The sequence below is a fragment of the Cryptotermes secundus genome, unplaced genomic scaffold (assembly GCF_002891405.2).
Source record: "Cryptotermes secundus unplaced genomic scaffold, Csec_1.0 scaffold375, whole genome shotgun sequence".
NCBI classification, from domain to species: Eukaryota; Metazoa; Arthropoda; class Insecta; order Blattodea; family Kalotermitidae; genus Cryptotermes; species Cryptotermes secundus.
Window position 1 is genome coordinate 960,085 of NW_019731222.1, and position 16,995 is coordinate 977,079.

A 16,995-nucleotide genomic window follows, 5' to 3' on the forward strand; every position below is an offset into this window, starting at 1 on the left:
GAGAAGGTATAAAAATATCTTCACAGTTCTGTTTAATAAAACTTCATATTAACTTTATAATCTTTCTCCTCATTGTGTCTGCAGAAAGAAAACAAAGGCATTGAAGGAAAAGGCACAGAAGGATGCAGAGAAGAGAAATAAGAACTATGAGAAGATGAAGCAGAAAGCAGAAAGACTGGCTGAAAAGGAACAGAATCGGCTAAGGAAGGAACGAGAAAAGATGCTGAACAGACCTGAAGATGTACCTGTTATGCCACACAGGTATAAAATGGAGTATAATGTTATTCCCTCTGCACAGAAACTTGTGACACTGAACACTGCATGGACGTGTGATTGTTCATACAGCAGAAACCCAATGAAATAAGAAGAAATGTTTTGTATTTGCTCTTTGATTACTGGGTATAAAAAGTCTGTTAATGATCTCTGTCTAATTAAACCAATGAAAACTTAAATAAGAAATTTAAACTAACTGAACTTAAATTTTGGTAGTATTGTTTACTGAACACCAGATATGATGATTATGCTGGAACAATTCCATTCCTCTTGGGTGAGATGGTGGTACTTTCTCCACATTTGATGATTATTATATTAGCATGACTTTGTCACCAGAGTCACCAGAGCCTTGTCTATGACAATGTGTACCACAGAAAGGTGAGATTGGCACTGAGGCAGTCCACACTTGTTTTACTTAGTGTTTGTCCCACCTGAAATACTAATTCCTATTCTCTCTGGGTGTTTCACACTTATCCTATGTAGGGAAAGATTGCAGTTTGAGAAGAATCAATTCTGATTGATGGAAATGTATAGATATGAGGTATTTTAAAGAGTAAGGTGTAATCAATGTAGCGTCTGGCTACAGGCTGGACGACCAAGGGGTTGGAGTTTGAGTCCTGGTAGGCTCAAGAATTTTCACTTCTCCACGTTGTCCAGACCAGCTCTGGGGTTCACCCAGCCTCCTATCCAATGGGTACCTGGGGCTCTTTCCCTGGGGTAAAGCAGCCAGGCCGTGAAGCTGACCACTCACATCTAACTAGTGCTGAGGTCAAGAAATTGTGGATGTAGACATCCACTCCTCCATACACCTTCATGATGTAGTGCTTAATTAGTTAAGCACAGGGACAACTTTACCTTTAAGTGTGAACTTACAGAAGCCAAGTAGGATTTGAGGTTCCCACAGCAGTGGTTATGAAGAGTTCTAGCTTCTGGGGTATAATGCTGTGGAGAAACATGTCACCTCCATCTGAAAGGTCAAAAGAATAAGCCATACAAGAAACCAGCAATTCTACCTCCTTCATGCTGGTCTCTTACTTGGCTTATTCTTTCGCATTGAAGATGGATGAAAGACACTTCTGTGAAACGTTGTTTGACTTTCAGTGGACTACATAGCATCATATCCCAGAAGATAGAACTCTTTACAGAAAGTAAGTACTGAGAAACCCCACTTTAAATTTTATGTAGATATGAATGATTTCACCTGCTCCTAAAAGGGGGAATGTTAATACAGTTTATACCACGTCATTCAGGAAAGTGTGCCCATGATTCTAAATGTACCCCAGAACCTATTATGACAGATATTCTGCATGTCAAATTTGCCCCTCATCTTCAGTCAGCTTTCACAAATCATGTTGCTTCTGACTTAATTCTAATGCAATTTCAAGAACATTGGAAGCAAATTTCAGTTTTTGGGCTTGAAGAAAATTATAGAAAGATCATGGTTGGATAAAAAGATGAATACAGAATTTTGATGGGAAACATCTTAGGAAATGACATGGTTAAAACTGAGAAGAATGAGGTAGAACAATATTAGAACTATTCTCAGGGAATAAAATTGTAATGACGTGAAATAGATTGAACTGAGTCAATATCATGTAAAAGAGAAGCTTCTGCTATTATTGGTTTTCCCTTACTTAATTCATATATGTGCACTTTCAGGCCATCAAATGTGCTGACAATTTTGAAGCTGAAAGCGAAAAAGAACCCTGGGTTTTCAAATACAAATGGAAACCCAAGTCCTCGGTTCTCTGAGATTGTCAGTGGGGGAGGAGCAGGAACCCTGATAAGTGGAGGGAAGAAGTTAGGGGTCACTGGTGTGCAGAAGAAGCTGATCCAGAAAATGAATAAGACTCACCTGCCAGCTGCAAACAACAGGCAAGGAGCAGGTGACTTCAAAATAGGACAGGTAAATCATATTCCTTTACACATTAGGCAAGGAAGGCCTTTAGGAGGCTCAAAGTCCTATTTTCAGGACCTTCTGTGTCTTCTGCTTACTCTTTACCCTTAAGGCTTACGCTGTTTTTCCAGTATTTCTTTAGTTATTGCTGTCAGATCAAAAGTGAGATATAAATTTCAAGCAGCCATCATGTTATGTTCTTTTTGGTACATTCTACAAAAATGAAAAGTACTCTGTAATCATTTTGAAACCCCATGTTAAATAGTGGTAGTTTCCATTCATGCCACACTGTTGATACTGCTCATAATTAAAAGAAAGGTATGAGCTCAGGGTGTGCACCAGTGGCATAATGTTCTTACCAAGTTTTGTGACAATCAGTCAACTTGTGCAAAAGTTTAAATGGACATACATTCACACACAGAAACACATACAACATGATAACTTCATGAGTCCAATCTTTTTCCTTAAAAAGGGAAAGTAGACTAAAACTGGGTAAGAAAACTCTGGGTTTGTATGGCAGACACATGAACTCCAAGAACCCATGCAGTCAAGTTTAGTTTGACATTTTGTGTGAAAAACTATCATGAATTGTGCTGCTTCAGTTGTTACTTGAGTAACAGAAGAGCTTCAGAGTGTGGTAAATTAAAACTCACTACATTTTCCTCCTAGGTTGAGATGGACGGCAAACGCTCTGTGCGGAGTCTGACAGGTCTGCGTCGTGATTCAGAGGTCCTGTATGCTGGTTCATATGAAACTCAGGCAGGAGGTAATGCTTATCACCAGTTTCAGTTTTCTGTAACAAGAAAAACATAATTGAACCAAATCCAGTTAAAACTGTTACATGATAACAGTACAACTGGAATTAGTAACAAGATTGTAATATGAAATGAATTAATTACCTGAATCTATGGTAATAGAACCTGAAGGTTAACATCGTTAATACAATAGTCTTTAATTCTGAGCAAGTTCTATTCACCTCCCATCCATCCCTCAGAGATGCCCAAGTGGTCACTTTCCAAATTCTTCTGACCAGTATTATATAATCATTCCTTGTCTCTCCCATCTGATCTACATATTTGATCTATTTGGACTAGCTGACCTTATTTCACACAGACTGTCTTCTTAATTAACAGAACAACTAACTATCTCAGTGGAGTAATTCTTGAGAAGCTAATAGTAAATTTGCAAGTTAATTTCTCTCTCTTTTTTAATATGAGGGTTCATTCCCATATCCAGAGTAGCCCATCACTAATCCCCATTCTGAACGAGATCCATATCCTGATCCTAATTCTTCAAGATTCACTTTAATATTATACTCTTGTTTATGCTTGGGTATTCCAAGTTTTTCATCTAAATTCTGGTATGCATTCCCCAGTTGTTGTCCTTCATCATGATATTTAGGTACTTAAGTTGCTTCTGTGCTGGAAGAAAGTAAATATATTGAATGAACAGGAAAGCAACGAGGGAAGATTGGGGACGTGTTTGACACTCAGGGTGAACTGAGCCGCTCCACGTCGGAACCTGACTTCCTGCATAACACTGACAGTGGCTTTGGGGATGAAGTGTTGCTACAAGAACCTGCCAGTATATTCGACAGACCTGGGTTTGGAAGTGTGGCCTTTAGGTAAGAGTCACACGGTCAGCCATAAGGAAGCTGTTATTATGTTTCACACAATGTCTCAGACAGCCATTTACGAACTCTTGGCAATGGAAACCACAAAATGAAATCAGTTTTTATGTACTTAATTAAAAACCACACCATGAAGATTTAGCAGGGAGTGAAAATAGAGCTTCATGCATTCCTAACCTCAGCAATAGATGGAGGTGAATGATCAGCTTTAGTCCCCCTTTCTGCTTTAGCCCTGGGGAAAGAGCCCCAGGTATCATTCAGTAGGAGACTTGGTGAGTCCTGAAGCTGATCTGGATGCACCAAGAATCAAACCTAATTCCACAGCCCATAACCTAGGTACTATACTGAGCTACATGCTCTGTCCTTCTCGTCCTCCTTGATTTTTCCACCATAATATTATTTTTGAGGAGCACAAATTATGAAGTTCCTCATTATGGAATTTTCTCTGCTCACTTCTCCATAATGTCCAGACTCAGCCTCTTACGAATGAGTACTGGGACTCTCTGCAGGAGTAAAGCAGCAGGGCCATGAAGCTGACCACTCACCTCCATTTAGAGCTGAAGTTAAGAATGGCGCTGCTGTATCTCTATGGCAGCATTTATAGAAATTTTGAACTATTGAGGTCATACATCATCAGATTATATAAGAAATAAAAAGGAATAACAGATGTTGGTAGATGTAATTATGGGCAATTTTAAGATCATTTGCCTAGAAAGAATACAGAGAATCTTGACATCAAAACCAGCATCAGAATAGCTGATTCCTGGTGAAAATTCAAGTCAGTTGTATTATTACTGCAACCGTCAGCATGAAGATGGTGTAAATCAGTGGAAAAACGTTCACCAAAGAATAGAAAGGCTTCTTTGCTGGATTTGGTCTTCCCTGATCTGATTTCTGTTTCTAATCTTTAATGACTGGTCTCTTTTACAGGAACAGCATCAGTGCGACTTTGAGTGCTCTGCCCAGAACAGATGACAAGGTAAGCACTGTGACATCAAACAGCGACAAGGGAGGAGGGGGCAGTGGGACAGAAGACTGCAGTATAGGTAGTGCTGGCAGTCTTGCAAAACGCAACCAACACAACACACAGGGACTGCCGTGGGATGACGAGGATGTTGAGAGTGGTAAGTCAGTGTAATCCATACAGTGCCCTTCAGGACCAACTTATTAATATACTCTTTTTACATTAAATTCAACTGTCATTGCTAAGTCTCATATTAATTCTGCAGATCTATATAGAGTATTTCATCAATAAAATTAACTTTTTTCGATTATCTGTATGTTTGAGTGTTGGTGAAACAGCACAGATTGAAATAAAATTTATTGACCAGAATATATCATCAAAATATGACATTACTGACACTGTTATGAAACAGATTGATTTCACTAAATCCCAAACTGTCCACAAATATTAGATTTAAATTAAGTCTGAACTTTTTGTCTCTTCCCCTTTAGCTTGTGTGTTATAGGCAATGTAAGTTGAACCATAAAGATTACAATTTAAACACTTCCACATAGTAACAATCATTAAGACAGGTAACCAAAAATACAGAGCCATTGTGTCTGCGGTGAATATAAGTGACCCAGTAGTACGTAATAATATATTGTTTTAATATTAATTCTCTAAGATTGTGCTATTATTGTGATGTCATTGTAAATCCTGTCTGCAATCTTCAAATAAGAATCCGCACTGTTTTCCTACAAGCTAGCTAGCTGGTCTGAACACGGATTAATAGTCTGAGGGGTTCGTGTGACTGAAAACGTTGTCCTCCTGTGTCAGTACAATTCAATACAGTACCAGAGATTAGTGTCAGATAAATGATAGTCCAAGATTTAGTATGAATGCATTCATTAGTTAGCTTACTTTCAGGAGGTTTATGAGATCACCTTGTTGTCTGTCTGTCCTCCCCTCATACCTGAAAGCTGGAATAGTGGAGCCAGAAGTGACAGCCCTTTCATAGGCAGTGGTTGAGTTGCATATGCAACAACAGAAGCGCTGTTAGACGTGGTGTTTTCCATGCAGCCCACCATAGCCCTGTGAGTCGCAGGAGGCGATTAAAAGGGAACCCAGTGCCTGGGGGTATAACCGGGCCACCCTGTTCGTGGGGGATACAAATATGGGGACCTGGCCCTCCAGGTTGGGGAAATCTTGAATCTGAGATAGTAAAATGTGGTCATGGGTTCCGTGGGACTTGGACCTGAGAATGACTGCGCCAACAAGGACCAGCAAGAGTTGTAAGTGACAGACCCGTCCTCTCATCAGAGAGGATGTTACATAAGGGCTATGACCACAAGTGTTCAGTTGGAAAATTAAATTACTGCTTGTGGGTCTCAAGGGGCTTGTTGCCAAGACCCAGGAAATTAGGCGATTAGTTCTTCCCAGAATTTCTTGATTATTAATACACTTACTCATCCATCCAATCATCTATTTATTAATTCAGACTGAAACATTTTAATTATACATATTTGCAATTCCAGATGAAGATGATGCCAGTGGCAGTCCCCCACAGTGGTCACCCCTGCAATTATTCCTGATGTCTGCAGGACTTAGTGAGTATGTGAACTGCTTTGTCAGTGAACAAATAGACTTGCAAGCCCTGATGCTTCTCACAGAGGATGACTTGAAGTCGCTTGGCCTTAGTATGGGACCAAGAAAGAAATTGCTCAAGGCTATAAGTGACAGGAAGGCAGCACTGGAAGATCCAGGTGAAGTGGCAGACAGTAAATTGTAGTATGACATTATATGTTGCTGAACACTACAAAGAGGGCACTACCAGAACTGAGTGGATGATGGAACTTAATAACCAGTCCCTTTGTATGCTTGGAGAGAATCTGCAGGCCTATATTCCAGATATATAAATCAGAGTAATTTACTTCTTTTACTATGTAAGTTTTACAGAAACTGTAAAAACAAAATGACATTCACCACCACAGAATATCATATTTATTTGTACACAACATGGCCTGACATGATGTGTGCACCATGTTTCCAAAACACAAAGTAAAACAAGAAATGTTTTGCAACAGTCCTAGTTTGTAATGCAGTAGACCATTTTTAAATATTAATTTTATATCATGAAATTATTAATTGCTTTTGTTTGTATTGTAACTTATTTTCTCTTATACAAAACATATCTTAAGGAAATAATTACTGGAAATCAGCATGTCACACACCCTTTCATGTAAGGTGTACATTTTTAATGAGACTATACAGTGTTAGATGATAGGAAGATTGATAAAATTGGAAGTGATTTGGAAGGGAGTGGTTACGGCGTAATCAAGGTACTATCCCAGCATTTGCCTAGAGGAACTGAGGGGAACCATAAAAGCCTCAGTCAGGATATCAAGAATCCCATCTGAGATTCAAACTGAGCACCTCCAAAATACAAGTCTAAAGTGTTACTGATAGACAAAACTATTTGGTATTTTGTTTCCAAAACAAAAGATAAAAAAGTGGTAAATATTCTGGTTAATGATGCAAAATTACATTTTAAATATTCTTTTCTTAGCACCAAATTATATATAGTATTTCGTCAAAAAAGATCTTATATCTGATAACAAAATTGTGAAAACATTTCCGGTTATCAGTAGGAAATGATACAAATTCTTATAACCATAAAATTGTATAAATGAATTTTATAGACGAAAGCAATCAAGTATAATGTATTGATATAAATAAAAATAATTAAACTGGTAAACAAATGTAAAAAAATATTTTCACCATTGTAACTACATCCTGTAGCAGAGCACATGGGTAAAGTGTCCACCAGCAGTTCTCAAGTGTAACCATCAGCTTTATCATGAATGCTCATAACATAACTGATGTAACAAGTTTCATTCCAATATTGGGATATATTTATCTGCATAATCAGAATAAATTATTTTTCCTGTACAGTGATTAAACTTCACATTCACTGTAAGTTATTTATGTTTCATGCTTATGAACATGTCCATGGAATATTTTAGTTTGAACTGGTATTCTGGATTGTTCATGCTTGAAGAGCAAGAATTACAAACTTGCAGCAATGTCAGTATTTCAATGATAGATATTAATGTGTTAACATTGTAACTCCTGAAATAATATAGATATCATGTTTCAGCTACCAAATATAATCCATGAAATGTGCAAATGATATGTGAGTAAATTTGGCACTTGGCAAATAAATTTGAAGACAAACTTCTGACTGTAGCTCATCTTGGAGCCTAATAAAGTTTACAATTCAGAGATATTAGTGTATTTCATAACAACTTAATGGAGGGTGGTTTCATTTCTAACAGTAGACTATTAAAAAATTACTAATTCAGCTGTATTCTAAGGGTAGTCAACAGGTTCTGTTGGGAACCACTCCATAGCATAAATATAACCCATTGCATGCTACAGTTTACTCACCCTCACACGAGTAATTGAAATAGATTTATATCCTCACTGTGCACTTGGAAATTAGATAGAGGCCTACCAATTTTATTAGCAATTTTCTCTGATAGTTTGAGTTCTTATGAGTGTAATATTGTCATGCTCTATTCAGTAAATAAAATGGAATACATACATCTCATAATATCATGTATGTAAGGAATTGAAATTGGGCTTCATTTCTAAACATTGTGTTGGAAGTAAGGATTCAAAAAAAAAAGTGAACAGAATTTGAGTGTATGCAGCAAACTACATGTTTTTGGCATGTATTGGAAAAGGGATGCACCAGTAACATGCATCTGCCTCTTGCATGAGAAATACTCTTACATAAACCCAGTACACAGACAAGACAAAACATTTTTACTTTAGTTCTTCTGTGGGCATCTTCCTAGGCATCAGAGCAGATTGATATGTAAAAGATTTCTGATACATACATAGTAATGTGATCACTAATTCAAGTATCATCTATGGTAATTACACTGTATGAGGGAAGAGAACAGGTAACACTTCCAGTGGCAGCTGGCAGAACTACCTCATGGCAGTGCATATAGGCACACTGGAGATTTGTTTCTGTATAACAGATTCTTGGATACCAGATAACCAGGAGTCTTCTGTATGTTCATAATGAACCTCAGAAAAATGAAATATACAAACTTGAGATTTTTTGTGTTTTGATGAGATATTAAAATGTCATAACACATTAAAAACATTAGATCATAATGTCGCATTGTGTTGTATTTCAGTTGTATTTGTTTCTACGAGTATTTACACAATTTTTGTATGTGCATAATACATGTTCACATATCAAATGTAAACATTGGCCAATGCACAGTATAGGATGATGGCCAAAACGCTGAAACATATAGGAAATTTTAATGTGAAGTGTGCGTATGTAAGACATTACGCTGACAGAAACTAATACAATTATTATAATACATTGGTTGGTTAATGTGACTTTCTTCTTTCAAATGTAAATTGGAAGGATTCCGGCAAATAGGAACAGAAATAAAGTAAAGGTAAGGAAAGAATAAGTGAAGTGAATGTTGATGGCACTATGAGTAAATGTAGGTATGTAATAAAATTGTCACTAGAATAATACAATCATAAGAAACAGAGATGACTACTTTAAACACAAACTGAAACAAATTAAACTTCCACAGGTGTGAACTGCTCAAATGTTTATGTTTCAATCAAAACATATATATCTCTTTTGCAGTTCTCATAGCACAAATCATGGCTGAAATTGTATCTCTTAAGATTTTAAAGAGTAAAAAAGACACGTTTCAGAAAGATTTCCCAGTTACAGCCATAATTTTTAATCTGCTAGTGTTCGAAGAGTATAAAATACTCATTTTAAAAAGTGCTGTCATTTACAGCTGTAAATACTGGCATACTGTATTGGCTGAGAAATACAGAAATGACCAATTTGCCCACAGAATATTTCTTTGATTATAAAACACTTAAAAAAAAACTGAGAATCAAGTAAACTATTTCCTTTCATCTCTTTCACTGTTTTTTCTATTGTAGATTTTTATAAATAACAATTTATGCAGTGGAGATGAAAATGTATCTATTTTGTGCAATATTATATATCCAGTGTACAGTATTGTAAACTTTTCATAACAAGTTTGCTTTCGCATGACAGTTAGAAGGTATCTGAACCCATGTTCAAGTTTATGTTGTTGTTTTTTTATTTTCATCATCTGGGGAATGTCCTGTATGCAGTTACCAACAGCTGTATTTGTATGATTAGTTTACTTTAAAGAGAAAAAGCTAATTTAAAAAGCTTCTGTTGAAAACAGACATGTAAACTATTGCTAAAATTCATAGAGACATTGGAATCTACTATAATTAGAAGTATTTCTAAGAAAGATGCTTTCACTTCCATATGATGCCATCATAAAATCTGTTACATTGTATATAGTGTTCTGAAGATAAGTCATAGAATAGTTTTTTAATTACTACAGTACACCAAAGAAAGGGACATTGTGTTATGAAGTGTCCTTCAAAACAGGTTGCATTTCCCTATTGACATTGCAAAGAAGAAAAAAAAAGGTAGATCTATCCCTGTAACAGGTCATGGAGATCCATAGGGTTGTGAGACATTGTGGCTGTCACATTTTCTAGACAATTAGCTGACAGATGATGGTGAGCCAATATTCTAGAAAGTGTGGAAGCCTCAATGTTTCACAACCTCATGGGCCTTCACAGCCTGTTACAGGGATTGACATTGCATGTTATAACAATTCTATTCATCTGGCTTACCCCACATGTCACAAATTCTGGAATGTTAGATATTCCAATATCCTTTCAGACTAATTACAGTGCCTGCTGCTTGTCTATGAGGTTGAGATATGATGAAACTGCACTTCTATAAGAAGTAAGTAAGCTGAAATATATATTTCTGGAATGCTCAGTGGGCTCACACTCCCTCTGTTTGTAATCCATGTGACCAATGGGTGAGTTGCTCCTGCCTGCATACCATAACATTATAACCTGCTGGTGAGTAACCCAGGGATCAAAATGGTAAATGGCGTGAAATAGGATAAGACTGTGATCATGTATTAACTTGTGTAGTTCTTATGTTGTAACTTCTGAAGGAACAGGCATGTATATATAATTGGTTCAAATGAGGTATTTCATACCTATATAGTTACAGAGTAACTGATTTTGTCTCGTCATTAATGCATACTGGACATTATTACGAAACTTTAAAAGGTTAAACTGTCCACTAGCACAGGACCCTTATCTCCACCTTATTACAGTCACCCTCATATTTATTACTGTTACTGCTGTTCTTCAAGTTCAAAAACAAAATAATTCATCTGTAGTTTTTAGACTTGTATACTGACAGCTTGAGGCGCCTACAGATGTCAGTGTGTATGTCTGCACAAAAAATATATATATTTTGGCAAAATAGATTTTCTTGAAATTTTATGTCAATTTTAATTGAACATAATGCATGTAGTCTATAACCAGTATTTGTCATGTTCTAAGGCAATGTCTAATTTATGCAATTTTTATAGACTGTTTATATTCAATATATGTCCATAACCTACAGGAGTGTATCTCTCCAGAAGACATGAATATCAGAAAGTTATTTTGCAAAGTTACTTTCAATGTGCTGATACATAAATATGTGTGTATTACTTTTGCACAATAGTAAGAGATAAGACAGAATTCACGATTCTTTATTCTTTGCACTTGTGTGTCATGTGGTAGTTGAAAAGCCACGTGTTTTTCTGTGTAACCTGTTTTGTATTTTCAGTTTTATCAGTGCTTGGAAGCAATGTGATGTACTAATTGTATATAAGTGGATTATAATTGTGTGTGAATTCAAATAAAATTATAAGGCTCTATTGAACATGACATAAATCATTTACTGCCATCATTCAGAAGCAAAGTGAAAAAGAAGGGATTGCTATATTTTGCTGAGGAAAATAATGTGTTTGGACCTAGTAATATAATGGAGGAAGCTGTGTAAAAATAAAAAGTAAAAATCTATATTCTTTGCTTAGTACTATCAGGCTGAGTGGGTTTAACTCAGAGCAGATATAAGAAGAGTACACAAACCTTTGTTTGCAAGACATGAAAAGAGATGAAGACACAGATGGAGGGACATTAATACATTCACTTCTGTGCTCAATATTGGGATTTTACCTTCTGGGAAAGCAATCTTTGCATGAAGTCTGGAATTATGAACTTATGCTACATCCAAGTCAGTGCAATTACAAGGCTATGGGCTGGAGAACCAAAGAATCAGTGTTCAGTTCATGGCAGGTACAAGAGATTTTATTTTCTCTGCAGCATCCAGCATCTGGGGCCCCTCCCATCTCATATCCAGTGCCTGTTTTCACAGGAATAAGGTGGCCAGGGAGTGAAACTGGCAACAGAACTCCAGCTAGTGCCAAGGTCAAGAATGCATGGACAGATTAACCTTTACTTTTACTGAAATTTTTTGAAATTAACTGGCAGAGGAGGTGGAAACAACTGGCAGTTTTATATATATATATATTAGCTCTTTCAAGCTTTGACTAACTATAACCAACATTTCTCTGCATCTATTTTTTTTTATTATTATTATTGCTAGTGGGGTGGGACTTGTACTGTGGTCACTTCTGGCCTATTGTACCAGCCCCAGATGATAGGTGAGGGTGATTGTGGAGCAATTGGTGGAACGAAGATTGGCAGGGGAAACCAAAGTACTCTGAGAAAACCTGTCCCAGTGCCACTTTGTCCATCACATATCCCACTTGCCAAGACCCAGGATCAAACCCGGGCCGCTGCGGTGGGAAGCCAGCGACTAACCACTTGAGCTATGGTGTGGCCATCTCTGCATCTAAGTGACATCTCTAGCAAGAAGTAAAATTACACATATGGACACCGCATCCTGTCACTTGGTGAGATCAGCAATAGCAGGCAGTAAACTTTAACCTGTCATGCAAGGGGTTAACAGTGAATCTGTTACAGCCAAATTTTTGGAACACGTGATTATCAGGATCAAATTTACGGGGGAGTGACCGGGGTGCTCACACTGGGGCCTCCACAAAAAATAAATACAAGCCACGGATTCTACTGAGACATTTCTAGTTAATATAAGAAATTAGAACAAAAAAAAATTGTCAACCTAAATTTGTTGTTGCTGAGAGGGAATTCCACAATTGCAAATCCAGCCCTGTTGGTTATGAAGATGTAAACTGAATTCAGTGGGTTCATATTAAGGGCTTTTGTGATGATGGAGATGAACCTGTCCGTTCTGTAGTTCTGTTCTGTTCTTGACCACCTATATGACTTACTGAAAGAAGTCTTTGTACCTTTGAATAAGTTAAAGTACTGTCTCCTGCAGTATTTTCGTATGAAATTTCATAGGCCAGCATCTATGATTCATAGCTATCATGAACGACTAACACCACAGAGCAGCCGTTTTTCAAGAAGCTAATAGTCATTCATCCACATTGTCTCTTATAGACCAGGTTCACTACCATTTTAATAAGGTCCCATCACAGGACACTATCCTGAGCATGACAAATCCAATCCATACCTTCACTCCATATTTCCTTAAGATCCATCTGTCACGCCCTCCAAGCTTTGCCTATGTCTCCCTAATGGTCTCTTTCTCCCCTTCAAGTCTTCAAACCAGAATTTCTCATTGCTCACAACATGGTATATGACTGTCCCATCTCATCTTCCTTGATTTGATCACTCAATATTTAGTTAAGAATACAAATTATGACTTTCCTTGTTGTGATATTTTCTGTGCCTACATGCTACTTTCTGTCTTGTTACCTTGCACGCTGCCAAGGATTTATACTACCATCCACCTCAGAAGTTGAAATGACTACAAGGCAAACAGGCTGGTATTACAAGTGGTAGCAAATTGAAATACAAAGTTTGGTAGTTTCTAATGGCATAGTGTTCATATCAGCTTTCCTGAAAATCTGTCCTGGGTTCAGTTGTTAGTGGAGACAGATGTACACATATAACAATACAAGACTATCTTTCCTTGTAAAGTAGGGAAAGTAAGCTGAAAGGAATCATTCTTTAGTGTTCAGTATCTTGAATGTTAAAGTTCCTCAGCCTATTTCTCAAATCTAGACTCCTCCACAGAATCGAGTAATTAAGATTTCACTTTACTTTTGATATTATGCAATAACTAATGAGCATGATCAAAGTTATCAATACTAAAATACTAAATACTGAACAGGAAGCTTTAAGACTAAAAATGATTGTGTATTTAGCATTAAAGTTGATATGAATTATATTCAATTAGGTTCAATAACAATTCCAGAAAGTCATTCTTTTACACTATCAATTAATTAAGCATTATTAGGTTAAAATAGCTGAATGTACACAGATTTCATGAAGTTATGAAACTGTTTGATGTATGAAAATCTTCCTGAGAAACAAAACGATTTAATTATTTCATGTCACTGAGTATACCAAGAAATTCAACATACCTGATATGTCAGAAGCTGAACAGGAGTTTCTATCAACACAAAATTCACATCCATCTTCCATGACTCTGGGAAGTTGGATGTGAAAGACATAACACATTACACTGCTCTACTCTGTACAGTACACCACAGATAACTTGTTGTTATCCCCATAAATAAATAAATATAAAATGTGTTATATGTGAAGTTCAGTAATATTTATTTCTCAATATGGGCAGTCTTCAGTCCAACCTTGTGGTTGAAGATCAAATACTTTATCAAATAAAGACATTAAACTTACAAACAAATGTTGAAAAAAATGTTGTTTACTGATACATGTTTCAACCTGAAATTTATACTTCATGAAGGCAATATATTTAACTTATATGAAAATAATTGAGGGAAGAAATAGATATACTAAAAAATACTATTGCCAATAACCTTGGTTTTCCTTGTGTGTTCCATATATTTTAAAATATGTTACTTACCTCACCCACCTCAACCTCAATTTAATTAAGATAAATCTTCATGAAGAGTATAAACTATGATGGTCCTAATTATATATGATGCTTCATTTACTCATTTGTATTGCTAAACCACCATGTCATCTATGCCTTGTGCCTATCACAAAAATATAATGAAGCAATAGTAAAGTATATTTGAATTTCGTAAACTGATTTATATAAGTCCCTTCAAATAATAAGACTATACAATCTCTACATACACAGACTAGATTAAGCAAAGTGCTGTTGAGAGCATTTCCTTTACACTAAATGATATAATTATGGTACCAGTACTTCACTGCTTGGAATCTGGTTGTGGTATATCTGCCAAACTATATGGAATGGAGCAAGCGAACTCAAGCAATAATGCTTAAGGGACACTGACAATCCTAGAGCTTTTTCCAGAGTTTTCCTTACTTCCTAAAGCAAAAGAAATAGCTACCTGAAATAAGACCCATGCTTGATTCCTTCCAAATTCATTATTCATTATCATCAAAACATTTAATGCTATACAATCTGTTACTGGCATCCCTTTTACATAAAATACAATTATATGGATTGATTATACTGCCATGGTTTGGTCAACAGAGCTTTCTTCCTAACAATAGGGTAATCACAAAACAGTGAGGTTGGTATGAACGAAGAAACTATGCATGGTATGTCTCCTATCCCTTTTAGCAAAATTTAATATATAGTAAACTCTAAGTTATCCAGCATTTATGGGGTACAGGGTGTACATAATATGAATCAACCAATTTCATGAGAAAATCTTTTAGCAGAGACCCAACACAAAGACAAAACAAATTTTTGCTTCAGTTCTTGCATGGGATCTTAATAGGGGACGTACCAGATTGATGGGTACAAGATTTAAGGTATACTGTAAGGAAATCAGAAATTAAAGTAGCCTCTACTGTAATGGCACCTGTGTGGGGGATGATGGGCTGTGCTGGTAGTGGTGGCTGGGAGAACCACCGTGTGGCAGGTGAACATATGCATACTGCAACTTCGTTTCTGAAGTAACTTTATAAAAGTTCAGAGAATTTTTTGATAGCTGCATGATAATTCCAGATGCTTGGATGCTGGATAACCAAGAATGTACTGTAGTATCTTCATGTAACTCTTACTAAATAGCATTCAGACTATGGGGCTTAGAGCAACTGTGAAATGAAATGTGTGCTTCATGACTTACACTCAGTAATTCATGTTGTATTACATACCAACTTCATGTAATCACATTTTATGAGGTTTAACCAAAAGTTTCCAGAGGTGATGTCAGAAAAACAGCATACAATAAGAAAATTTACACCCAAGATACCAGACATTTGTTAGCATTCCAGGCAAAGATTGATCTATTCTGACTGACAATTTGTTGTGGAGTTGAAATTATTTGTCCACCATGCTTGCATCATAAAATAATACAAAAGAAGCATGCACAATGAACTCATCTTGATACAAAGATGGGAACATTGCTGATTGACTCTAATTTGAAGTTCAACAGCAAATTATTATACAAAGGATGTATCACGGGCAACAAAAAGGAACAAATGATTGCAATGATAATTACAGATACAGTATTTTGTGTGAAAGCAGAAAATAAAGTCAAGATGAAAATGAGAAACACAAAAATAATTAAGCAAGTACTGTATTTCAACAAATTACTGATGTGTACAATAACACAATTTACATTATACATTTCGTTCATGCTATGTATATTGAGCCATTACAAGTATTGACTTATTTCGAAGGTCATCCTGAACCTCAAACCATTCCAGCCATTATATGAGACATCCTGACTTCCATTCCAACAACCACCTTATCAATGAAAGTCATCTTCAGTCCCTCCCAAAACAAAAATTGAATAGAAATTGCACATATATTTATATGGACCAACACATATTTTCTTAAAAAGTATCACTCGTTTTATATTTGCATCAACATCACTGGGTATAACACTTTTATTATGTAAATTCTTGTTTACATATTCACTGGAGGTGGGAAGAGATGGAGGCTTAAGACATACCCCAAGTTACAAAAGAATCAACAAAGTTAACAAAATCCTTATACAAGTATATTAGAAAAATTCTCTTCTCATTGGTTATTATTTTATACACAAGTGCACACAAAACAGATTCTTCTGATAACAGATCACTGACAGGAAATTCGCATCATGTCTATTCGAGCTGCATTTCACAATGAAATGTAATTAAACCAGCTGACAACAATCTTAATATCCTGAGGATGTCAACAAAGTATGTGTCTTTCTCCACTTTTCACCTTTTCAGTATAATGCATTACATTTACAATTCTATTGGATACCTTTGGTTACTTTGAAGGCATATTCACTCTTA

The 16,995-nt window shown here is 36.3% G+C and overlaps 1 protein-coding gene across 2 annotated transcripts in view; it reads left to right on the plus strand.

Annotated features, from left to right (window-relative positions):
• The window catches only part of LOC111866495 (Usher syndrome type-1G protein homolog), a 71,403-nt gene extending 61,083 nt beyond the window's left edge, over positions 1–10,320 (plus strand). For both annotated transcript variants that reach the window (XM_023855490.2, XM_033752275.1), the window contains 6 exons: positions 85–261; positions 1,933–2,179; positions 2,840–2,936; positions 3,623–3,794; positions 4,731–4,924; positions 6,279–10,320. In XM_023855490.2, the coding sequence (XP_023711258.1) occupies positions 85–261; positions 1,933–2,179; positions 2,840–2,936; positions 3,623–3,794; positions 4,731–4,924; positions 6,279–6,532 (1,141 nt within the window). In that variant the 3' untranslated portion in view covers positions 6,533–10,320. The remainder of the gene's footprint in view (positions 1–84; positions 262–1,932; positions 2,180–2,839; positions 2,937–3,622; positions 3,795–4,730; positions 4,925–6,278) is intronic.
• Positions 10,321–16,995: the final 6,675 nt, after the last annotated feature.